Source organism: Gopherus flavomarginatus, chromosome 4 (genome assembly GCF_025201925.1).
Source record: "Gopherus flavomarginatus isolate rGopFla2 chromosome 4, rGopFla2.mat.asm, whole genome shotgun sequence".
Taxonomy (NCBI): domain Eukaryota; kingdom Metazoa; phylum Chordata; order Testudines; family Testudinidae; genus Gopherus; species Gopherus flavomarginatus.
In genome coordinates, this window is record NC_066620.1 from 112,375,184 (window position 1) to 112,401,597 (window position 26,414).

General features: G+C 43.0%; 2 protein-coding genes across 2 annotated transcripts in view; both read right to left on the reverse strand.

Annotated features, from left to right (window-relative positions):
* The window catches only part of PDE7B (phosphodiesterase 7B), a 708,282-nt gene that overhangs the window by 288,993 nt on the left and 392,875 nt on the right, over positions 1-26,414 (reverse strand). The gene's annotated exons all lie outside the window — the stretch shown is intronic.
* The window catches only part of LOC127050075 (uncharacterized), a 46,756-nt gene that overhangs the window by 11,541 nt on the left and 8,801 nt on the right, over positions 1-26,414 (reverse strand). The window contains 6 exon segments of the mRNA XM_050951609.1: positions 3,602-3,730; positions 11,509-11,642; positions 17,125-17,170; positions 18,366-18,491; positions 22,771-22,853; positions 23,946-24,074. Coding sequence (XP_050807566.1) covers positions 3,602-3,730; positions 11,509-11,642; positions 17,125-17,170; positions 18,366-18,491; positions 22,771-22,853; positions 23,946-24,074 — 647 coding nt within the window.

The window sequence follows — 26,414 nt, forward strand, 5'->3', positions numbered from 1 at the left end:
CTTTTTGTTATTTTTCCATAAGATCTGTAACTCCTGTGTTCTTCAAGGATAAAAGTTACTGTGATTTTAGTGACTCCTGTGCAAAGCCTGTGTTCTTTCCTCTGCCCTGTAGTTCCTGGGAAGTTAAATTATAAACTGTGGTGCCCGTGGCAAGGTGGAACTGTAGGGGGCATGAGTAAGTGACTGGGGAAGTCTGAGAAGTCTCATCATGGGTTTCAGCACCTAGAGCGGTTGGACTGTGGAGTCCCGCCTCTCAAGGAAGGGTGACAGCAAGTCTACATTGTGGATTGTACCTTAGCAACCTAGAGCTAGAAACAGTGTCTGGACTGTGCCCAAACTCTGCTGGCTTGGTAGCTGATGGGATCCAAAGTTTGGTTCCATTACAACTGACTGGTGACCATGCACTAAAAGGGGATTCAGCCAGGTCTGTAACAAGAGTTATTACCTAATTAGAAACTCATAAAAAGGGCAGGCACCCATTCAAGCAGAAAGACAAATCTTCTGCAGAATGCAGGAAAAGGCTTCCAAGGGGGACATTCTCTACAGCTCAGTCAGGAAAGTGGGTTACACCTAGGCAAAACAAAGGTATATTAAGCCATTGAACGTAAGTTTTTTGTATAAATTGTTTCCTGGTTGACCACAGGGTGAGGGGGACCAGGTTAGTCAAGACTCTGCTGCTTTTCAAGTTCAGCCACAATACTTGTGTACCCTGTTGGTATAAAGGGGGCTTTTGTTGGTTTGGTTTTTTTGTGACAAAGACCCTAAATTGGTTTGGGGGCAATTCCTTGGGATGGACAATACAATTCAATGAGCCCCCTATTAATCAGATAACAAATACTTAAACTCAAAATGATATAAACACATCTCCTTGTAACATTTGAAAATGAGGACCGACCTTTACTCTTCCTCCAGGACTTCAGTTCAGAGCCACATATTTGTCTGTTATAGGTGATAGAACGGCTGTGGTTTTGGTGATTTGTAACTTTAATGTTTGTTGCACACATTATGAACTACTGGACTCTGGTCTGGCTGGGTTCATCATAAGGAAACTGATTTTCATAATGTGCGGTTGGTGGAAATTCCCTTTTCGGCCCTAACTTGTGATCAGTTTTCTGCCTTGAACCATGAAGCTTGTGAAACCTTATAATTTTTGTCAAATACTGTATCTGAAGAGGCTGTTGTTAGACATTCAGATTTCTAATCTGTTTTAATCTTGCTAAAATATTTGTTGTCCTAATGTTCAGCAACAGTGAGTTCCATAGGTTTATATCAGTCTTTCTTTCACATGTATCTGCCAGTTTAAATGAGTGTGCTCTTGTGTTAAGGAAGACAAGAAAGAGGAATGCAAGACTAGTTTTTTCTATTTATAATAAAATACAACTTTGTTTTATATTGCAATGTTTGTCTCATAAGCTGTATCCCATGCTCTACTCTATAAAGTTAAATGAAGAATGAAAGCAGCAGGAAGGAGACGTTAAGATGCAGAAAAGGAAGGAAAGGTAGGTTTCCAGGTTTTAAATGAGATGAGTCAGCGAGGCAGGAAAATGTGTCCAAAATTCAGAGCTGCAAAGAAGAAGGCTCTTGCACCTGAATTAATCAGATTATGTGCAGAGACAGAAAGGAAGCTAGTGCAACACAACTGAAGGAAGGATGGAGAGTGTAAAGCAGGCACAGGAAGGCCTTGCAAAAACAAGAAAAACATTGAACTGGATCAAATGGCAAGCCAGTGGAGTTGTTTGAGGATGTGGATAATGTGATTGTATTTCTCTGTAAAAGTAGGAAGGTGGCCCGAGAGAACTGAACTTCAGTAGTAAAGGGGTGAGGAAATGAATGCATGGATGAGGATTTCATCAGAACTAGAGATGAATCAGGCAATGCAGATTGTTATAGGCAACCTGGCAATTATAAGTAACACATTTTATATACCTCTTCTTTCCATTTGAATAATCAATGCTAGTCTCTTTTTAATCTCAGGCTTTTAAATCTCTCCTCATGTGGATGCCAACACCCCAAACCTGTGCTTTTAATCTTCAATGGCTCATCTCTTTAGTTATCAAGAAACAGCCTGGTTTATGAGCATGAAACCGTGGAATTTGAAGGGGCATGTGGGATTTGCTATATGTTAATTTATACTGCATAATTAGAAGACATTGGAATATGGTGCTACAGGCTTTTCCAATCAAAAGAGTATAAATTACACTTACCTACTTGAAAGTAATAGATACAGAGTAACTCTAAAATTGTATGTATTGAAGCATCCCTTATTTCATGGGAAGGGATTAATGTTATTAAAAGAGTGGCGCAAAAGCTTTGCAAAGCACTGAAGGCCCCAGGAAGAGACCATGACATCCTATGTGAGCTTTGATTCTGAATTTCCTCAATCACTGGCCTAGGAGAACTACAAAGTCTGGCTTTGTGTAGGCTTTTGGACAGGAAGGAGGACTTAGGAAAGTTTCTGGAAGGAAAAAAGCAGGACTTTGGGAAGGGGTTGAGAGGTACAAGGCGCCATAGGTGCTAGAACTAGTGGTGCTGGGGGTGCGGGAGGACACGCTGGCTTGAAGTGGATGCCATCATATACAGGGTTTACAGTTTGGTTCAACGGCTCTCAGCACCCCCACTATACAAATTGTTCCAACACCCCTGCAAGGCTGTTTTCTTTTGCCTGGGTTTGTGTACTTTTTTGGCCTGGCAGCAAGGCAGTGGATGAATGGGATTATATTATCCAAACACATGGAAATCAGATAAATGTTGGACTCCACAAATATCTAGCCACAGACATCCATTGTAAAAAGAAAGGATTGTCTTGTGGTTAATCCACTGGACTAGGATTTGGAAGATGAGGATTCAATTCTCACTCAGCCTCAGACCTTCTGGGTGACTTGGGCAAGTCACTAAATCTCTCTGTGCCTGAAACCTCCCTGCTATACATATGCCTAAACCAGCGATACTCAAACTGAGGCTCGTGAGCTGCAAGTGGCTCTTTAGTGTGTCTCCTGCGGCTCTTTGCAGTACAAGATATTGAAACACTGTGTGATTTAATTTATTAAGCAATCAGGCTGTTTCTACTATGTTATTAACTAATTCAAGTTGACAAAACAATACTTGGTCAGTTATTTTGCTGTGAGAATAATGTTCTATCTATCTATCTATCCATCCCTTCCTTTTATATAGTAGATGAAACAATGAATTCACTCTACTGTGGCTCTTTTGGGTAATGTTGATCACAAATTTGGATCCTGAACCATTGAGGTCTGAGTGTCACTGCCCTAGATGAAAAATGTAGCTATTAAAACCATGAGACTCTATCACTGGCCTGTATGACAAGTTAAATATATCTGATTTTCCACAACATTTAATACTGTGTAACAATGGAAACAGAGATAAAAGACAACTTTTAATGTGGAGCATCAGATCCTGCCCACTTGTACACTCCTGGGAATTTTGCCACTAACTTCAGTGGGAACAGGAGCAGGCCTAGAGTGTAAGACTTTTTTTGCCTATGATTTTAAAAGCCATTCTTTGGTGTGAGTAACTCTTATCTGACATAGCTGAAAGTGCAGCCTTCCAGTGTGTAATTCTGTGAAGAAAAACTGCTACTCACCTGTATGTTTTTGCAAAGGCCCAGATTTTTTATGATACAGGCAGTGTGACTAACGATCCCTGGGTCCGTTTGGTGAGTTAACAGTAGCACCCCCAGATTCTGCAGCACCTCTCCATGCATTAAAGCATCCTGCAAGAGCAACAAGCCATTCAGTCACTGCTGATAATGACAGTGCTAAAGCATGTGATGTGACTCCATGTTATGTCATGGGTAGGACTACCCCAGCTCAACTTTCAGCTGTTTTAAACTAGCTGTAGTTTAGAGTTGTAGTTCTCAGATTGTGGTCCATTGACCACTCCTGTTACACATAACATATGCTAGTGGTCTGTGGAGAGGTGGATGGTCCGATGGTACTGGCTGATACTCCTCATTTCCAGCTGACAAATCCCATCAAATACTTTTAAAGTATTAAAGTGCCAGCTAAGCAATAGTTGTAGTAATCAAAGGGAGGCATGTGATTATGAATGAGAAGGGCAGTGCTATGGGTAATGGTGAATGGAAGAGGTAGATCATTCAGCAATCTTTACATTAGATAGTGTGACAGACCCAGACCAGTGGGGTACAGGAGTCTGGTAGAGGGCAAATATACTGGTCACTGGCTGAGTAGTTTTCTGTTCCCTGAGTGACCAGAGCAGGGGCTGCACTAGAGTAATCAGGAACCTGCTAGAACCAATTAAGGCAGACAGGCTGATTAGAACACCTGCAGCCAATCAAGGCAAGCTAATCAGGGCACCTGGGTTTAAAAAGGAGCTCACCCCAGTCAGGGAGGGGGGAGCCAGAGGAGAGGAAGTGTGTGAGAGGAGCTGGGAGCAAGAGGCACAAGGAGCCGAGAGTGAGAGGGTGTGTTGCTGGAGGACTGAGGAGTACAAGCGTTATCAGACACCAGGAGGAAGATCCTGTGGTGAGGATAAAGAAAGTGTTTGGAGGAGGCTATGAGGAAGTAGCCCAGGGAGGTGTAGCTGTCATGCAGCTGTTACAGGAGGTACTATAGACAGCTGCAATCCACAGGGCCCTGGGCTGGAACCCGGAGTAGAGGGCAGGCCCGGGTTCCCCCCAAACCTCCCAACTCCTGATCAGACACAGGAGGAGTTGACCCAGACTGTGGGGAAGATCACTGAGGTGAGCAAATCTGCCAATAAGCACAAGACCCACCAAGGTAGAGGAGGAACTTTGTCACAACAGATATAGTCAACTTGATTTGTTTTAAACAGACTTGTTTTAAATCAGTTTGTGATCAGGCACTTTTTAAAATCACATTCCTGAAATTCCTTTTAAAAAGATCCTTTAAAAATGGTATACTGGTTTCTCTGCTCTCCTATTGATATTTAAAGGCCTTTCAGAAAGCTTATCCCTTGCTGAACTTCCAGGCTTCTCTTATGCCAGTGGAATCGGACCCTAGCTCCAAGTTTGGAATTGTTGGCCACCAAGTCTCCCTGGTATTAATATGAACTTATATATTGTTTTTCAGTAAGGTGAACTGGAGGGAAAACTCTCACACAGACTTAATTGGCTTTGGATCAGACCCATAGTTGCAAGCAATACCTAGTGTAGCTAAAAGGTTACCAAATAAAACATTTCTCTGTTCTTTCAGTCTGTTTGCTTTGGGCATTTGACAGTACTTTGTGTAGTCAGTAATGTACTTCTTTATTCATACTGTTTAGAAACTGAGGCTTGCTAGCAAGGATGTACTAAATCTTTAACCCGGCATACATACTGAGATGAAAGATATTACTCTGGAGTTTTGGAAATGTCAGGCTCCTTGAAGCAGCATCAAAGTTAGATGTCTTTAAAAATCAGTTTAAATTGCATCTTTCCTGATTTGTAGGTTGTTACAAAAGGGGTATTTTATTTTCACTTGATATTGACTGACATCTTCAAATGCATCCATTCCAAACACAGTCACCAGGTGAAATGCTGAAGCAAAACATGAAAGAAGACAAATCCAAAGTTCAGCACGATGGTTAAACTCAGGGAACAAAGTATGACTTAAGCTCAGATGTCTACATGTTAGGTTTCAATCAGGGTGTAGTACGTACAGATATATGCTTGTGAATTTCTCTAGCGATGTCTTTCCCTCTCTTCATAGACACAGCTCACCTAATCTAAGCTAGCTAGAATGCGTTCCATTAACTATAAAGACAATTCTGGATACTGTAGGTCTGACTTTTTTTTTTTTTTTTTTTAAACCTGTTTAACTCCAATTGACTTCAGTGGAGCTACTCCCAACTTGCATCAGCAGGAGAGGCAGCTCAGGCTTTTTAATTGAGCGCAGACCAAAAATGAACTCTTACAATACATGAATGGGTCCACTGCCAATCTTTCTCATACATGTAGGATATACATTTGATCACTATTCCATCTGATGGCAGGTATTAGAACACTAAATTCTGATGGGCCTGCAGTATTTTGCAATTATGTGTGTGAGACACAGATTTCATTCCAAGTTCATTATTGTGATCCTCTGTTCAGTGAGGGAGAGCCACAGAGGCAGCATTCTCAGTAGAAGATGGGTGAACAGATTCAGATGAGCTATTGGCCAAACTTCTTCCCCAGACTCAAACAGTTGGAGCTGAAAAAAAGATCCTAATCCACACTGGCCAGAGAAACCATTCTAGCAGCAATTGTTTTTATCATTTTAATACCTGGCCTTTGTAAAGCACTCTGAGATCATCTAGTGAAGTGTGCTAGCAAGGATAAATATTATTCCCATTTTACAGATGGTGAAACCAAGATGCAGAGAAGTAAAGTTACTTTGTGTCCTAGAACAAGTTAGTCAATGGCAGAACTGGACTAGAACCTAGTGTTCTGAGCCCTAATCCCTTGCTCTAACAAACATGGCTTCACCTCATGCTGAAAAGGCCCTTTATTATAACACCCAACCTCTTCCTTAGGGCTTTGGGACTGGATTGCTCTTGACAGAACTGAACAGAATTCTCTTTGCATTGGGGAAGCTAATACAGTGTTATGTTGCATGCTCACCCTGAGTCAATGCAATGGCCAAGCCGGTGAATCACAGAGAGGCTTTCTACTAAGGAATGAAGGCTCCATGAAACATTCCATCTGATCAAATCCACGGTAACTAAAGGGCAGATAAATTTTACCCTATTGTATATTGGCCAGTATTTGTAATGACTCAAGCATTACTTCATTTACTTGTAAATGTTAGCTTTGTTCTGTGGTTTGTTTTCCTACTGCTGTTCCCAGGGAACAGTCCCTCTAATTCACTCAGAATTCAGACCGGGCCAGAGGAGGAAACCTTGAAAAGAGCTGAAAAATAGGCTAGAAAGGGTGAGGGGGGAGGGAGGGAAACAAGGGACAATGGATAAGACCCTTGTCTAGATACTCAGAGTTGAATCTCACAATGCAGCAACATTCAACAATCAGTGACAGTGATGTTTGCTCACTAAAATAAATTTCAAAATGCAAACACTTCTCACCAGAGAATATACCCTTGAGACGACATTTCACTTCCAAGTGTCCTATTGTAGACCCACATATTACCCCTTCCCCTGATGGATGGTTTGACTGTTTCATTGTTGATGTAACCACTTTGAAACTCTGGTCATGTTGGATGCTTCAGTTGTGCGCAGACAGGATGTGATTGGGGGGGTTGATTGAAATACTTGACATACATTTTAGAAGCCATGAAGGGGATAGGTTGTATGCATAGCTTGAGGGGGCTGGGGGAAGGGGAAGTTGAACTGCAAGAGGTGCTTTCTTGGAAAATTAACAGCTTTATTACTGAGGTAAAATTCTGACCTGATTCTTCACATTGAGTAACACTTTAGTAACCCCACTGACTTCAATTATTTAAATTGTAAACTCTTTGGGGTGGGGACCGACTTTTCATTCTGTGCATACAATGCCTCGCACAATGCGGCCCAGATCCATGACTATGATCCCCAGTGCTAATGTAATTCAAATAAATAATAAGCATAATGCCTTTCAAAGGCATCATGCCTCCAGGCACTTCTGCTTGGGCAGTGCACCTTCTTGCCTTTCCCAGCACACTACTAAATTGTAGGAGGCATAATTTAAACCATGCTGTGCAGAATGTGCAAGATCAACTGATGTACAAAGCACCAGGTCTGCAGTTCCCAGTGCGAGTTTCAAGCCAGCATGAATTTCTTTCAGTAATTAGCCACTAAAAGCCCCTAAAACAAGCCTTGGGTAGTCAGATTATCTTGTCACTACTGTAAAAATCTACATCACATGCTAGGCTTTCACTTTTTTTTTGCTTGAATCCTTAAATGCTAACTGATTTAACAGGTGGTTAGCTTAAAAATCATATTTTAAAATTTCCTTAGTCGTGACTACTGACACCATCAGCTATTGTAATGGAAATTATTGTACAGACGTTGCTTTTCACTATCTTATACTTTGTTTACTTTTGCATTTCCTTCTGCATGGACAAAGAAAATACTGTAGTCAGTGTTTTGTTTTGTTTGTTTTTATATTCTACCTCTAATCAGTTTTGCTTTCAGGTTCTCAGGCATTAGCAATAACATTTCACTATTTGTGGTGTCGTTTACCTTGAACAAAATAGCCAAATCTAACTAATGGTTTGTCCACAAAGAGACAATTAACGCATCTTAAATCCCAGTGTGGATGCTCTCATTCAGAAGTAAAGTGGCCTTGTTTGCTTTATCTTAGTGGTTCTTCAAAAGAGATCAATTCACTTGAACTTTCCTGAGGGCTTGGCTACACTGGCACTTTACAGCGCTGCAACTTTCGCGCTCAAACACCCCCCTGAGCGCTGCAAGATACAGCGCTGTAAAGCCTCAGTGTAATCAGTGCCGCAGCGCTGGGAGCGCGGCTCCCCGCACTGCAAGCTACACCCGTAAGGGATGTGGTTTACGTGCAGCACTGGGAGAGCTCTCTCCCAGCGCTGGCGCTCCGACCACACTCACACTTCAAAGCGCTGCCACGGCAGCGCTTTGAAATTTCAAGTGTAGCCATACACTGAGTGTCCCTGTGTAGACAAGCCCTAACAAAATTACCATGCTGAGCCCGGTAGAGAAGATGTAGCTTTCGTTCTCTGACCTGATGGCCTCTATCTCTCAGCATAGGCCTGGTCTACACTACGCGTTTAAACTGAATTTAGCAGCCTTAAACCGATTTAACCCTGCACCCATCCACACAATGAGGCCCTTTATATCGCTACAAAGGGCTCTTTAAACCGGTTTCTGTACTCCTTCCTGACAAGAGGAATAGTGCTGAAATCGGTATTGCCATGTCGAATTAGGGTTAGTGTGGCCGCAAATCGACGGTATTGGCCTCTGGGCGGTATCCCACAGTGCATCATTGTGACCGCTCTGGAAAGCAATCTGAACTCGGATGCACTGGCCAGGTAGACAGGAAAAGCCCTGTGAACTTTTGAATTGCATTTCCTGTTTGCCTAGCGTGGAGCTCTGATCCGCATGAGTGGCGATGCAGTCCCAAATCCAAAAAGAGCTCCAGCATGGACCATACGGGAGATACTGGATCTGATCGCTGTATGGGGAGACAAATCTGTTCTATCTGAACTCCGTTACAGAAGACGAAATGCCAAAGCATTTGAAAAAAATCTCCAGGCTATGATACAGAGTCCACAGCACAGTGCTGTGTGACAAGCGTAACGGAAAGCCAAAGAATCAAATGGATGCTCATGGAGGGAGAGAGGGGGGACTGAGGACTGCAGCTATCCCACAGTACCCGCAGTCTTTGAAAAGCATTTGCATTCTTGGCTGATCTCCCAATGCCTGTAGGGTCAAACACATTGTCCGGGGTGGTTCAGGGTATATCTTGTCAATTTAACCCCCCCCCTCCCCTCCCCTCCCCGTGAAAGAAAAGGGAAAAAAATCATTTCTTGACTTTTTTATACGTCACCCTATGTCTACTGCATGCTGCTGGTAGATGCAGTGCTGCGGCACTAAACTGCAGCATCCTCTCTCCTCCCTTCCCTGGTGGCAGACGGTACAGTACAAAAGGACTGATAGCCGTCCTCGTCGTCATCCCGTGAGTGCTCCTGGCTGGCCTCAGGTGAGGCTGGCCAGGGGCGCCTGGGTAAAAATAGGAATGACTACCGGTTATTCCCAGCAGATGGTACAGAATGGCTGGTAACCGTCCTCATCATAGCAATTGGGGGCTGAGCTCCATCAGCCCCCCGCCTTTCCTGTGTAAAGAAAAGATTCTGTACTGCCTGGGCTATCATAGCAGTGGGAGGCTGGGCTCCTTTCCCCACCACTGTTTAATGTCCTGCCTGGACTATCATAGCAGCGGGATGCTGGGCTCCTCTCCCCACCACTGTTTAATGTCCTGCCTGGACTATCATAGCAGCTGGAGGCTGCCTCCCCCTCATTTTATCTCACTGAAAACTCAGTGTTTCTTACTCCTGCATTCTTTATTACTTCATCACACAAATGGGGGGACACTGCAACGGTAGCCCAGGAGAGTTGGGAGAGAAGGGAAGCAACGGGTGGGGTGGTTGCAGGGGCACCCCCTAGAATGGCATGAAGCTCATCATTTCTGCAGGATCTCACACGGAGCAGCTGTGCGCTCTGGTTCTCTGATATACTGGCTCTCTAGTACACTTGCCCCATATTCTAGGCAGGACAGACTCTATTCTTAGATAAAACATAAAGGAGGGAATAACCTGGGGAGTCATTCCCATATTTATTTTTGCGCCCCTGGCCGACCTCAGCGAAGGCCAGCCAGGAGCACCCATGACAGCAGCAGACAGTACAGAATGACTGATAACTGTCATCTCATTGCCAATTTACAATGGCATGGCAGACGGTACAATAGGGATGGTAACCATCTCTGCTATCATGCAAAGGCAAATGACTGCTGCTGTGTAGCACTTCAGCACCGCCTCTGTCAGCGGCATCCAGTACACATACGGTGACAGTGACAAAAGGCAAAACGGGCTCCATGGCTGCCATGCTATGGTGTCTGCCAGGGCAATTCAGGGAAAAAGGGCGCAAAATGATTGTCTGCCGTTGCTTTCACGGAGGAAGGAATGAGTGACGACATTTACCCAGAATCACCCGCGACACTGTTTTTGCACCATCATGCATTGGGATCTCAACCCAGAATTCCAATGGGTGGGGGAGACTGGGGGAACTATGGGATAGCTACAGGATAGCTACCCACAGTGCAATGCTCCAGAAATCGACGTTAGCCTCGGTACATGGATGCACACTGCTGAATTATTGTGCTTTGTGTGGCCGCGTGCACTCGACTTTATACAATCTGTTTTACAAAACCAGTCTACGTAAAATTGGAATAATCCTGTAGTGTAGATGTACCCATACTATTCTGTGTTCTGCCATGCATCCTCCCTCCTAAAAAAAACCCCTTAGCCGTAAAGCGGCAGAGCTTTAACGTGCCTTGTGTGGTCATGGTACACTGTGCTCTTAAAAAACCACCTCAACCAGGGTGTGGCTCCCAGTCCTGGGGCACTGTTTACACTGGCACTTTAGAGTACTGCAACTTGCTGTGTGCAGGGGGGGTGTTTTTTCACACCTCAAATTGCAGCGCTGTTAATTGCCAATGTAGACAAGCCCTAAGTCACTAGCCCTGCAATGCTTTACTAGTCAGTAGCGTGTGGGCTGGTGTGAGTGACCTTCTTATACAACTGCTCTACAACACAAAGGACTAAACTCAGTGTCCACTGGGTCCCCCTCAACTCACACAATCCCGATATTAAATAACTGTCCAGGTGCAGTTGCGGTAGCTAACCCTTGATCTCTTTGGGAAGGCTCTTTCTGTTTTTCTATGGAGATTTGCACATCGAGTATTTATATCAGTAATTCACTATATGCAACATTAACATTGTTGCCGTAGCATTACTTAGTTAGGAGTATTAAAAGTTTTATGCCAGGCAATGGCAAGAACCCCTGCTATTCAGCAACTATCATCCCTACCTGGTTGGCTGGGTGTTGGGATAATATCCAGAGCAGTGCAATAGAAGCTTGTTGAACATCTGAATTGCTAGATGCAAGGAGAGAGAGCAGCTTGGGCAGGATGTCCATAGCAATGATGTCAGCCTGAATGTTCATTGTTTGGAAGAATGACAAAGCAGCTCAGTGTGGGGTAAAATGTTGTTAGAAGGTATATGGTACAATTAATGTGCTGTTTTCATGAATGTTAGACTCATGGCTGAATGGTGATATATATATATCCCTGTCCAGGCAGGGCCAAATTATGTTTTACCAGGTTATAAAAACCATGTGTTATCTGTTCTGTCTCCCTCTACCAGCACTGTGTCTGGAGGAGTAGTATGGACCCAGATTTGAATATAGCTTTGAAAGCACTTTGGCCTTGTTTGCATTGGTCAAGCAAACCATGTTTGAAATGAATTTAGCCGGAATGAGTGAAAATTCATGAGGACTGGGGGGGTGTTTGGAGAGACAGAGCCTAGCTAAACAATTTTCCCATTGCTTTAGCGCTGCCTGCCACTGCCGGAGTGGTACAAACAGATGGAATGAGACAAGGTTCTGATCCTTGATTCTTTGGAAGAGCACTTCCCATTTCGTAATTTTAAATCAATAAATAAACCATCTGTTCAAAGACGCTTGTCAAGGACATGCCTAGTTTCTGTCCCAAAGCATCCAAAATGATATTTCTTTTTCTCCTTTGAAAGGAAGCCAAGAAACTGCTCCAATTTGGTCTTCAGTCTCGTAAAATAACTGAAGAACATCTCTTCCCAAGAGAGAAAATTTGGGAGACGTGGTCATGTGAATTAGACATATTGACACAGAAGGGAAAGGGCTCATTTGTCATACCAAAAACATACACACAGCTTGGCAGTCCTGGAGTAACAAACTTGAAGGCAGGCTGAGAGCTGCAGGAGCGAAATGAGTGGATCAGAGAGGAGAGCCCTTAAAATTAGTTCCCTACTGACTGAACTAAATTGCATCATACTAAATAAGAAGTACTAGTGAAGTACTTGCTTTAGAGATATGGTACAGAGGAGATGCAGAAGAAACTGCTCATGAGAATTGCCCTAAAATATTTGTAAAACCAAATTAAAATGACACCTGTTTATGATTTAAAAAGCTAATGTGATGGAATGAAGAAAAGACGACCCTGAATACACTTTAGAGATCTAGGGCATAACTGGTGCAGGAACAGAAATCACACTAGGGATGTCTAAGGCCTGGTCTACACTACGTGTTTAAACCAAATTTAGCAGCGTTAAACCAATTTAACCCTGCACCTGTCCACACAACAAGGCCCTTTATATCGATGTAAAGGGCTCTTTAAACTGGTTTCTGTACTCCTCCCCGATGAGAGGAGTAGCGCTGAAATCGGTATTGCCATGTCAGATTAGGGTTAGTGTGGCCACAAATCGACAGTATTGGCCTCCGGGCGGTGTCCCACAGTGCACCATTGTGACCGTTCTGGAAAGCAATCTGAACTCGGATGCACTGGCCAGGTGGACAGGAAAAGCCCTGTGAACTTTTGAATTGCATTTCCTGTTTGCCCAGCGTGGAGCTCTGATCAGCATGGGTGGCGATGCAGTCCCAAATCCAAAAAGAGCTCCAGCATGGACCATACAGGAGATACTGGATCTGATCGCTGTATGGGGAGGCAAATCTGTTCTATCAGAGCTCCGTTACAGAAGACGAAATGCCAAAGCATTTGAAAAAATCTCCAGGCTATGATAGACAGAGGCAACAGCACAATGCTGTGTGACAAGCGTAACGGAGAGCCAAAGAATCAAATGGATGCTCATGGAGGGAGGGAGGGGAGACTGAGGACTCCAGCTATCCCACAGTCCCCGCAGTCTCTGAAAAGCATTTGCATTCTTGGCTGATCTCCCAATGCCTGTAGGGTCAAACACATTGTCCAGGGTGGTTCAGGGTATATCTCGTCAATTTACCTCACCTCCCCCCCGTGAAAGAAAAAGGAAAAAATCGTTTCTTGACTTTTTTCAATGTCACCGTATGTCTACTGCATGTTGCTGGTAGATGCGGTGCTGCAGCACTGAACAGCAGCATCCTCTCCCCTCCCTGGTGACAGATGGTACAGTACAAAATGACTGATAGCCGTTCTCATCATCCTGTGAGTGCTCCTGGCTGGCCTCGGTGAGGTTGGCCGGGGGTGCCTGGGTAAAAATAGGAATGACTCTCAGTCATTCCCAGCAGATGGTACAGAATGGCTGGTAACTGTCTTCATCATAGCAACTGGGGGTGGAGATTCATCTGCCCCTCCCCACTTTCATGTCTGAAGAAAAGATTCTGTATTGCCTGGACTATCATAGCAGTGTGAGGCTGCCTCCTCCTCATTTTATCTCACTAAAAACTCAGTGTTTCTTACTCCTGCATTCTTTATTACTTCATCACACAAATAGAGGGACACTGCAATGGCAGCCCAGGAGGCTTGGGGGAGGAGGGAAGCAACGGGTGGGATTGTTGCAGGGGAACCCCCTAGAGTGGCATGCAGCTCATCATTTCTGCGGGATGTGACACGGAGCAGCTGTGTTCTCTTGTACACTGGTTCTCTAGTACACTTGCCCCATATTCTAGGCAGGACAGACTCTATTCTTAGATAAAACATAAAGGAGGGAATGACCCAGGGAGTCATTCTCATTTTTGTCTTTGCGCCCCCAGCCGACCTCAGCGAAGGCCAGCCAGGAGCACTCATGACAGCAGCAGACAGTACAGAATGACTGATAACTGTCATCTGATCGTCAATTTACGATGGCATGGCAGACGGTACAATAGGGATGGTAACCGTCTCTGCTACCTTGCAAAGGCAAATGACTGCTGCTGTGCAGCACTGCAGTACCACCTCTGTCAGCAGCATCCAGTACACATACGGTGTCAGTGACAAAAGGCAAAACAGGCTCCATGGTTGCCATGCCATGGCGTCTGCCAGGGCAATCCAGGGAAAAAGGGCGCAAAATGATTGTCTGCCATTGCTTTCACGGAGGAAGAAATGAGTGACGACATTTACCCAGAATCATCCGCGACACTGTTTTTGCACCATCATTCTCTGGGATCTCAACCCAGAATTCCAATGGGCAGGGGAGACTGCGGGAACTATCGGATAGCTACGGGATAGCTGCCCACAGTGAAACGCTCCGGAAATCGACGCTAGGCTCGGTACATGGACGCACACCACCGAATTATTGTGCTTTGTGTGGCCGCGTGCGCTCGACTTTATACAATCTGTTTTACAAAACCAGTTTATGTAAAATCAGAATAATCCTATAGTGTAGATGTACCCTGAGTGAGGGATGGGAATAGATGGCGTTTCAAAAAGGAGGAGGGAGGATGAAAACAATTGTAACCTGCTAGATACATGTACAACTGGTCTTATTCCTGTGCACTATCCCAGACCCTGACCAATGCTTATTTTTAGACAGCTAGTTACAGTGATCAACTGTTGCAGAAAAATTTATAATTGAAATGTACACTTACATAATGGCTTTCATCCTGAAGGCTCCAAATCACTTCATAAACTATATGCAGTGTAAATGCCATCATAGAAATACAATCGCTTTCCTATCAGAGATTACCAGCTATTTCTTTAGAGAAAGACTAGTGGAAATTGTCACTGCATCCTTCACTGGCCAACACTCGTGTGGCCTTCTGCCACACAAACAGAAAGCAATGTGCAAATGTTACAGGGTTTGGAAGTAAAATTCCTGCTAACCCTGGTAGGGATAGTTCTGTTCTGTTTAGGTTCTTATACTGTATTTCACTCATTATCCCTGGTATCTGTTTTGTGTTAGTACTTTTCTGGCAGTGCGGGTATCCTCCAGACAGCCAGCAGATGGAGTCAGAGCCTCTACTGAAGCCATAAAGTACAGTTACACTTATGGACTAGTACAAGCAGTGCAAAAAGCTCCCATGAGATCTTAGTATGTTCATTCTGTATGTGAAGAAGTCCATCTAGACTTTCTAGACACAGGCTTGCTCTAGAGGACACTGCTGCACAGCAGGGTGTGAGGCTTCCCTTCTCCTTCTTCCAGCCCAAATGTGTATTTTAAAAACATGTATCATACATGTAAATAGGGTTTGATGGCAAATATGTAGGGCTAAATTATGCTTCATGAAAGGCAAAGCCATGCTCAGGAGGAGGAGGTGGCAGTGGCACACTACCTAAGCAGCAAGCTCAAGAGACATTCTAAGAACATAACAACGGCCAGACTGCGTCAGACCAAAGGTCCATCGAGCCCAGTATCCTGTCTTCCGACAGTGGCCATTGCCAGGTGCCCCAGAGGGAATGAATAGAACAGGTTATGATCAAGTGATCCATCTCCAGCTTCTGGCAAACAGAGGCTAGGGACGCCATGCCTGCCAATCCTGGCTAATAGCCATTAATGGACCTATCCTCCATGAACTTATCCCAGGGATCGGCAACCTTTGGCACGTGGCTTGCCAGGGCCGGGCCGGTTTGTTTACCTGCCACGTCTGCAGGTTCAGCTGATCGCAGCTCCCACTGGCCAAAGTTTGCTATCCCAGACCAATAGGGGCTGCGGGAAGCAGCACAGGCCGAGGGATGTGCTGACCGCAGCTTCTCGCAGCCCCAGATCATTTATGAATGTTGAATAGTACTGTACAGACGCCTGTGGGACATCACTATTTACCCCTCTCCATTCTGAAAACTGACAATTTATCCCTCCCCTTTGTTTCCTATCTTTTAACCAGTTCCTGATCCATATCCCATGACAACTTACTTTGCTTAAGAGCCTTTGGTGAGGGACCTTATCAAATGCTTTCTGAAAATCTAAGTGCACTATATCCACTGGATCCCCCTTGTCTATATGCTTGTTGACCCCTCCCCTCAAAGAATTCAATTAGATTGGTGAGGCATGATTTCCCTTTACAAAGAACAGGTTGACTCTTCCCCAACAAATCATGTTCATCTATATGTCTGACAATTCTGTTCTTTACTATAGTTTCAACCAGTTTGCTCAGTCTCAGAGGGCTGCAGCTTGGGTAGCTTTAAGCTAGCACAGGTATCAGAGAAATGAAGCCACAGCAAGATGCCCTTCAGCAAGTCTTAGCTCCACAAGTAATTACTCAGGGTTCCAGGTACGCTTGTACAGCCTGGGTCGAAGCATGCGCTGCCTTGGCTGCATTGCTCTGGGATCCAGGTATGTGTTCTCCAGTCTACGCATGCCCTTATTCAGGCTCAATGCTTTGTGGGTGCTGGCGGGAGCATAACTAGCAGTGGGACTTGCTACACTTTAAAAAGCTGAAGGTGCTAATCTGTTGCTAGTACACAAAGATCTATCTCTCTCTGTCCACACCCTGGCAAGACAGTTCATCTCTGGGCCTGTGAGTACTGAAGTCAGGGTTAGCTAGCACAACCCCCCAACCTCATATATTATAGGTTTCACCTAGAAAGGTGTGCTGGTAGTGAGAGGACTCCCTTTGCCTTGTACTGCACCCAGGTGGGGCAGCCATAACTGGGTTCCTAACAAGCAGGAAATTCCCCAACCTGCTGTCCTTTCCCAGAGAGAGAGAGAGGGAGGGAGGGAGAGGGAAATGAAGAAAAGTGTTTTTCCCAAACATATTACTCACCACTTGTAGCCAAGTTCCGCAGACAAACACATGCCTGGCTTGAAACCTGGTTGTGCCAATAAAAAAAGAGTGAGCACTCCAGTAACTGATCCTGTTGTCTAAAAAAAAACAATAAACAGTGTCTACAAAGTGTTTATTCTGGGATTTCATTTCCAAAAACAGTTGCTGAAGGCCAGTACGTACAGGTATGAATTAACATCGTCTTAATTTTCCACCACACAGACTTGTTAATCAGTACCCATTACTGTTGAGAAGGTTAGCAATATCCAGAGGATTTTCACATGCTGCCCAGAATCTAACGGTACATTCTCAATGTTGATTTACCTCAGGAATGTCCAATGAGGAGAATAGACAGGAGTGCTGGAACAATTTGTATAGTGTGGGTGCTGAGAACCATTGAAGCAAAGTGCAAACCCTTTATATGATGGAAATAACTTAAAGTCAAGGGGTGCAGCTATGAATGCACTGAATTTATTTGGTTTGCTTTTTCTCTGTATTCCCCTGAAATAAATCAATATTCTTCTGGTCTAAGAAAGTAAGACATGTTTCCAAGTAATCATTAGTGACATGAATATTGTGGTAGCTGGACTGGAATAGATGTCAAAGGCGAGATGGGATAAAAGGCAAGGCTGATTTAGAGCTATTGTCTTATGTCCTTACAGGCCGCCTGCTAACTTTCAGTGCCTCACAGATGTATTTTATAAATCCTGAGAATTGCCAGTTCAGAACCTTGAAACACTCTGAGGACCGAGAGTGGCCAAGGCTTGGACTCCTCTCACAGAAGTCCTAGCATGTGTCCAGGAAGGAGTGTTCGCTATGGTCTGTGACAGCCTGTAACTCTTATAATGAGCAAAATCAAATCTCTGAAGGTGAACACTCCTGAAGTTTGGGAACACCTGGTTCCAGATCTGAACTCCGCAGCTCAGGCCCAACTCATTGTTTCCATCTTTAAAGCAAAGTGCTATCAATAATTATAACTTTGCCAGAAATGTGCTAAAATTCTCACATCTAGTAAAATGCCTCAGTTGCATGTTGTGGGATCTACAGTAGTAAAGTGCAGTTTCAAAGCCTCCTCTGCACTTGCTCAGGACTCCCTAATTACAATGTAAAGCAATCTAGTTGCATTATAGCTTCTTCACGCTGAGTGTAACATACAGAATTAATTAAAGAAACCTCAGGAAAATGATCAGCAAATCTGCTGTACAATAACACACCTCCCTCCTATATCTTTTTCACTTTACCTTGTCCACAGATGAAGACAGGAGAGAAATGAGTGTCCGCAGAAGGAATTTGTCCCCAACTCGCAACATGGCTTCATGGTGCTGAGAGTTGGCTGCCACATTGCTTAAAGCTGCACAACTATAATACTGACAAGAACAGAGAAGGGGATGGGGAGAAGATGTCACTGTGACGGTGTTTGTTCAATACAGTGAAAATCAACAAAAGTGTGTACTTTTCAACTTGAAGGTGCTTTACAAAAATTGATTAAACTCCAAAACACCTTTCTGAGATAGGTAGGTATTAATACTCACATCTGGCTGATTGGGGGAATGGAGAGAAACTGAGACAGAGATTGTGATGTGCCAAAAGCCACAGGGGAAGTTGGTGGCAGAGCTGGGATAAGAATGCAAAAGCTCCTGGCTTCTAATTCTATGTGCAGGACTCATGTCTCTTTGTTTTTAAGAAACAAAGTGTACAAAAAGTGAGCTTAATGTCCTTTGGGGCAAATATTGTGGAGAGCATTCATGAGACAAAAATTTCTCTGTCCATTCTTATAGCTCCCTCTAAGCGATGCACTTTTTTTCTGGCCACACCTCTGGACTCGTGTCTGAGCCTAGTTAATAGCCCTAAGCAAGACCATAAAGGTCCAAAATATAATCTAGATGTAATCAGGGAAGAAATATTTTGTCAGAACCCACAAATATGGTCTCATAATGGTCCCTCTTCTGCTGGCAAATCCCAGCATTCGGGGTGTCATTTCTGCAAAAAGGATAGTTCGGGCATGACAAGGGGGACTTCCTAGTGCTCTTGCTGTGAAAAGATGCACACAGGCAACGCGGTGACTGAAAGAGAACAGTATGTACACATTGACAGCCTGGCATAGCCACAGAGCTATGAAATATATTTACATTGTGCTCCTCAGCCAGCGTTATATGACCAGAGCTGCTCAAGCCATAGGCAGAATTCAAAGGAGACTGAAGAATGCAGGGAAGCAAGGGTTACTTATCCATTGGACACATAAAACTCTCTCTGTTCTGGGTTATATCAGTGTGTGTCTACACAGCAGCTGGGAGGGCACTTTCCAGTCCAGATTGACAGACACACACAAGTTCTGCTTGAGCTAATGGGCTAAAATTAGCAAAGTGCCATGGCAGCATGAGCAGCTGCTAGTTCGTTTCCTGCTAGACATAATGGAATGTATTTATATAGCATCCACCACACAAGACCCTCAAGAGTCCTAGCAAACAAAACTAGGAAAAGAGCTGAAACCTCTTAACTTCCAGTGCTGTGCTTTAACATGTATACTATGCTTCCTTGCAGAAATATTCATCCAAGACTAAAGACATTAGCAATTATTTATATGAGAAATTTGAGTTTGAGTTGCTAGCAGTAGCTATGTTAAGAAGACATAAAGAACAGGGATGAAGAGCTTGGAAGAGGCATGTCTTCAAGCTTTGTTGCAACATATAAAAGCTTGCCTCACCCCTGTATGAGACTGTATTTGGCAGGCATCTGGAAAATTCTAGGAATTGTGCATTCGACATTCGATAGAACTGTTCATGAAGTGAGGCTATACTAGCCTGCACGCCTCTCTGAAGATACTCTGAATGATTGTGCTGACAAGAGAGATCAGTAGGATCACACCCAGGAGAAAAGCATTTGTCCCCACACCCCTGCCAAAGGCATCAATGTCATTACTGAAGGCAGTCATCTTGCACTGACTGACTAGACAGGTACAGCCACATTCAGCAAAGCAAAAAAACCAACCATATTCAAGCCAAATGATGCAGTATGTTCTTCTGTCCCAAAGTGAGTTTAATCATAGAGACTCTCCCTGAAGGAATGGCAAAAATATTTTGGCTGTCACTAATGACAACTGACCAGATTAATCTCTGGTGTAATTTGTACAGCATCTAAAGCATTGTAGAAGAGATAAATATGGCCTAAACTATTTGTATAATATAAAAAGGGAGGGTGCAGAGAAATTCTCTCCCAGGAGAAATTAACGCATGTTGGCAGACTTTGTGGAATGGAGCAATCTGTTGTGGTTTTTTTGTTTTTTCGTTCTCTTGCTTGGTTGGTTGTTTCCACTTCTTGATAGGGAAAAAAAAATCTTCTACCATAACGTTTGGGTCATAAAAGGGCTCCATCTTGTCTTTCAAATACCTCCTTGAGCAAAGGAAATTTAAGGGCAGTAATACTGCTGAGGGGGTTACAGAGGGGCAACCTCACTGTATCCAACCTTTGATGCTTCAAAACAGATTCCTGACACGTGACCTTGGGGAGATGAGGTATTAATGTTCAGACTGTATTTACCAATAGTTGGGACCAATTATGTGGTCAAAAGGTCTGAATTGACATTCCACGACTGGAAGACAGAAGCTTGTGGAAGGCACTGGCTTATATTGACTGCCGCCCTTCTGTTCAAGTCTCCTGATGTTGAGAATGCATGGCCAAAGCAAAATGACTGGCAAATGAGGAATACAGCATCAGTTATGAGCAAAATCCCTTCAAGGAATACCATGGCTGGCCTCCCCTTCTTCAAGAGGGCTTCCATGTTTTAGCAAATTAGTCCAATAAGTGCTCTCATTTGTCCTGCTAAATTTTTATTTTTAGCACTGGTAGGAGTCAATTTGGTAGAATTACTAGTAAGTGGATGAAGGATGCATGCCTTAGATGTAATATGTTTAGATTTTAGTAAGATATTGAAATAGCAACTCACAAAATCTTAATTCAAATTGGTTTGTGGACTGAAAACAATGTGCAGGACCTTAAACTCAAGTCCTGTACGCACCAGGAAATTGCACCACTGCTGAAAGTAGAATTCTGAAACAGTATTGAAAACAATGTTGTTGGAGCTATTTTACTATTTAAACTATTTTCATTTCCTGTCCAAGGAGACTTAGTATAGAAGAAAATTGTCTGTGATTATAGTTCTAATTCCTAGTGTAGGCACAGATAATGAAAAACATTGGTCTATCTAATTTAGGCAGAAGTAAGAGAGACATTACTGAAATAAGCAGATGCCAAGGAGGATAAAGACATAATACAGATGGGCCCTGACAATGGCCCACACAAGTGTGGCTTGAATCTACCTTGGCCCCTCTCCTCTTACCCCACAGCCTTTCCTACATCAAACATAGATCAGTCAGAAGGGAGACTCTCTCCCAGTGTGCACTATAGAGGATGGTGTATAACCATTTGCAGATATTGGAAGGGTATAATCACCAAAGCTTATTTTGTGAGATATAGGAAGGTATAATTTGGAGTAATGGGATAAAATAGAGAGAGGGAATAATTAAGATGCTTATCAGGAAAAACTTGTGATGCTGAATGTTTGTGGAAGTAGAGGTCCCATCTCTTGGGATATCTAGAACAAGACTGGATGAAATACTAACAAAAATATGTAAGAGACCAGGAGACAGACTGGATGATGTAACAAGTCCTATCCATCTTTAATGTCCATGATTCTGGTTGCTGGCTTTCTCCGGATTATTTTAATACAAAGCTCTCTTCATAGGTGTGCATCATCATGAGATACTCATATACATCACCCATTGTGTGCAGGTAGGGCAACCCCCATTGTGGGCTACGCACCCCATACACATAACCAACTACAAGAATAATTTTTTTTAAATCACACAGCCAAAATATTGGAAAGCTTTAAAAGGCAAAATAAAAATACAGAGGTACAAGCAAAGAGAGACAGGCTTAACTGTAACTGGTCTGATGTATGTCTGATGTCCTCAAAGGTATAGCTGATACCTACAAAAAAATTGACAACTGACCAGCAGTTGGTATTCTGATACCATTGGTTATCTTGCTGACCTGCACTGTCTCATTTTTTCTTGTGCTCCCCCTGTCGGTTGTACCACCCTGTTGTCTCGTGTGTTATACTCAGATGAAAAACTAATTGAGTTTTTGCACAGTGCCTAGCACAATGGGGCCCTGGTCCATGATTGAAGTTCTTAAGTGCCACTGTAATATGATAATAACTAACAATTAACATAATAATTAATGATCCCCCACTAACTTTTTCTGATGCAAAAGGATAACAGGAAAGCATGAAATCGATGATTCTGCCAGAGGGAAGACTGGTATCTTCACAACAGCTTTGTGTGTGTATTTTCATATCAGCTTTCTCCTATCATAGGTGGACCTATGTTGCATGCCCAAAGCAGTGTTTATACAACTATTCAGCATTTCACTGTGACGTCATTACCTATTGGTTCACTGAAGTAAAAACAAAACAGAAAGTCAAAAGCCCCTTACGTTCCTTATTTCTCTTTCTTTTCCTCTACTCTCAAAAGCCTGGAGAAGCCCCAAGTCCTTACATTGTATTTTTGAATTCTAATAGTTATGCTAGCTCCAGGATTGTATAATTTGCTTTTATTGTTTAAAAATTGTGTCTTGTTTTAACTATACCTGTACTTCTGAGTCAGGAGATTCTAACATCAGGATGAGGACAGGGAGGACTCCTTCCCTGCACAGGACTTGCTGGATCCGTTCTGCGAAGTAGGAAAGAGGGCAAATTTTAGTGTGTGGAAGGATCAAGGATCACCCCCTCCCCAGCATACAATCAAATGGATGCACCATTGTGAAGGCTTTCTGAGAAAAAGGGACCATTGGGCAGTGCTGAGTGATTTAGGTTCATCCAAATGTACCCCAATGAGAGTAACTTGCAATTAACACTCCAAGTAAGACAAAGTCTGTATGGGAGCAGAACAGCAGTGCAAAATCATTTTAGCTATAATGACCTGAAAGCCACCTGAGCAGGCTTTTCCTTTTTAGTTGAAGATTAAAATTGCTAGAAGTGCTAAGCAAAGATCAGACCCACTAGTATAAGCCATTTCTGTCTATTTCATATAAAACATCTTTTTAAACAATAAATTGAAAATGTGCAATTGCAAAGTTTTCACCCTCCCCCAGTACCTCATCTAAAAGGGACAGATCAGCCACAGCAGCAGTATCTTGGTGCATGGGATTGACCTCTGACATAATGTTTTCCATTGTTTTTGTTTTAGAATTAATGAACAGTAATGCTGCCTTTTAACATAGAAAGACAAATCATGCGCCCACTGAAGTTCATGGGAATAGTCCCATGAAACAGGATTAGGCCCATAATATTTATCCTAATGTATACCCTGCAACACCAGGTTTGGGATATAAGATACACATTAAAACCTATACCATGATTCACTACTGTTAAGTAATCTTCCATTTTAAGAGATTACCCCGAAGTACACCAAAGTGTCCTGAGTACAGTTCTCCTTTTACCAGAATGGTCACTTCTTTTAAGCAACTGATTTTTGTCAGTTTCCTGAGTGGTGACTTAAAAGTTTGCACTCAAGTTCAACTGTGTTGATAATCAAGCCCTTGCTAATTACAAACTATTAACAAGTGGCTCTGTATAAGATGCCAGAGGCCAAGCTTTTTGAATGTAGAGACTCAGCCAAGGTCATCATCATGAATGCCATTTATCAAGAAAATGACATATGTTATCAGGATTCCAAAGTTATCCCATCTTATCCCTCATAAAATTAGGCTGTTTCTAGTTACAGGGCAGTTGCTTTTGGCAATTTGTAGATACATCATTAAACTGAAAGTATCTGATCGTGTGAGGTTGAGAATAGCTCCAACTGCATTTTGTTGGACTCTAGAATCATAGGAGTTGGCAAGTGCCAGCAAGGGTATAACTCCCGCTGAGCCGATGGCCTCTCAGTTGGACTCTGGGGAAAACATACAATGAGAGAGAGATAAGAGTGTCTCATCTTACGCTGGGGTTACATTCCGCGGTCAGCGCGTAAAGTGAAAACTGCATATAGTCAAAATGACATTGAGCGTAATGGCGGGCGGAATCGCTCACATTACAGGAACAGTATTTAAATTGTTATTTTTCTCTTTTTTTGTTTTTGTTTTTGCTGACTGCGTAAAGCTGAATTCACGCATGTTAAATGCGCGTAAGATGCAACAGACCTGTATGTCTTCACATTAATCTAATAAACTCTGAAAAGGAAGTCTAAAACTGACTTTATTTGGGATTTTTATCTGAATTTTTACTATTTGTCAAAGTCCCTTAGTATCCTCTGAGAGAATCCCATGACCTCAAAAAGCGAGACACTAACTGCAAAATTTTAAATGTCTCAAATTTACCTTACAAACCTGATGTGCTCTAACAAGGTATTTATGATCTTGTAAGTATTATATTAGCAAACAAACCTTTATTTTGTTTGTAGGTAGGATTTCATTAATTTAGCAGGATAAATACAGTAAACCAAATTCTGTTTTTGGATTATCTGTGCCACCCCAATGCTTAAGGTTAAGATTTTGTCATGGTTATTTTTATTAAAAGTCACGGACAGGTCGCTGGCAATAAACAAAAATCCACGGAAACCTGCAACCCCTCTGTGACTTTTACTAAAAATAATGGGTGGAAGGGCTGACAGGGGATAGAAACTCAAGGGAGGGGGAATGAGAGCCCAAGCCTTGCTGCTGGGGAGACGGGGGGATCCAGCACCTGCCACCGCTGGGGACTCGGAGCTCCAGGGTCTTTTAGCACCTGCAGGGACTTCCAGGTCTCCCACTGCCCGCAGCAGCAGACGGCTCTGGGGCCCTGCCACTTGCAGAGACTTGGAGCTGCAGGGCTGGGAGCTGTGGGGGGCCCTGCTGCCTGTGGCAGCTGACAGCTCCAGCCCTACCACCTCGGGGCTGAGGTAGAAAATGTCACGGAGGTCTCTGGAAGTCACAGAATCCATGACTTCTGTGACCTCTGTGACATAATCCTGTCCTTACCAATGATGTATAAGGTCGTGAGAACAGAATTTAGCCCCATCAGTGGAATTAAATAAGGTGACCCTGTTTCACAGCACTTATAATTAGCAGTCTGTAAAATAAGTACTTGACCTATCAGGAGTACAGCGAGGCTTTAAAAAAGGATTGTACAATATTTAGGTCCTTGGATGAAAAGCACTATGACTACAACACTATAAAAGTGTGAGGTGTTTATTATTAATTTATAAAAATTCTACTTTGATGGCTATGTCTTTTGGCATATTTAATCACTTCATATTCATTTTGGGCCTCAACTCAGTCTTGAGAGAATAATAGCTCTCCTTTGCTGTGATGCCTATAAAAACTTGATAAGTTAGGCCATTATTGTGCTGAGACTATTGCCTATCATACTGAACAATGTTTTTCCATTGTTACTTGTACTCCCTCCATCAGTCTATATCCATCTGTTGTCTCTTGTGTTGTACTTAGATTGTATACTCATTGGGATAAGGCAGCTTTTTATTCTGTGTTTGTACAGAAACAAGCACATTGGTTCTTGTGATTTTGAAAAACATTCATTATTGTTCTTACTCACCTCCCAGCGAAGTTGTTGGGAATTTCAGTGGGAGCAGAGATAGGCCAATATTGAATGCTTTTGAAAATAGCACTCATTGTTTCTTTTAATTTTCAGAATATTTTGTACAAGAACAAAACTAAGGCCAAATCTTGCACTCTTCACTCAGGCTAAATGTCCATTGAAATCCATTGGAGTTTTGTTTGAGTAAGGTCTGCAGGATCTGGCTGGTTCAAAGTGGCTAATATGGGAAATGAGGCTAGGAACTCTCTAGTATGGACGTGTAGTTCTTTAAAGGTGAGGGCAGCTCTTTATGTTCCATTTCACTCAAAGGCTTAAAAGGCCAAAAATATTCTCATTGCTTTTACAGTGTGATGTGCATATATGCTTTTTCTGCACTTCAATCAGTAGAAGCAAAAATCCCTTCCTGTAGTTTTATATGATGGTAAATAGTGTGGCATGATATATGCTCTAATTAGTTCAGTAAAAGAAAGATTTAAACAGATTAGGAATTTTGAAACTACCTCCTCCTCCTCCATTCTTTCACACACTACAGTGTGAGTGAGGTGTGTCTGTGAATGTGGGAAGAAAATTCATGTCTGGATGAGGTAATTTTATAAAATCTTTTTCTCTTTTCTTCCTGTAAGAGAGGCTCCTTGGGAAATTTTTCACATATAGATCCCTTGCTGGGAGGTTCCCTAAGAAAGCAAGGGTGTTAATACTG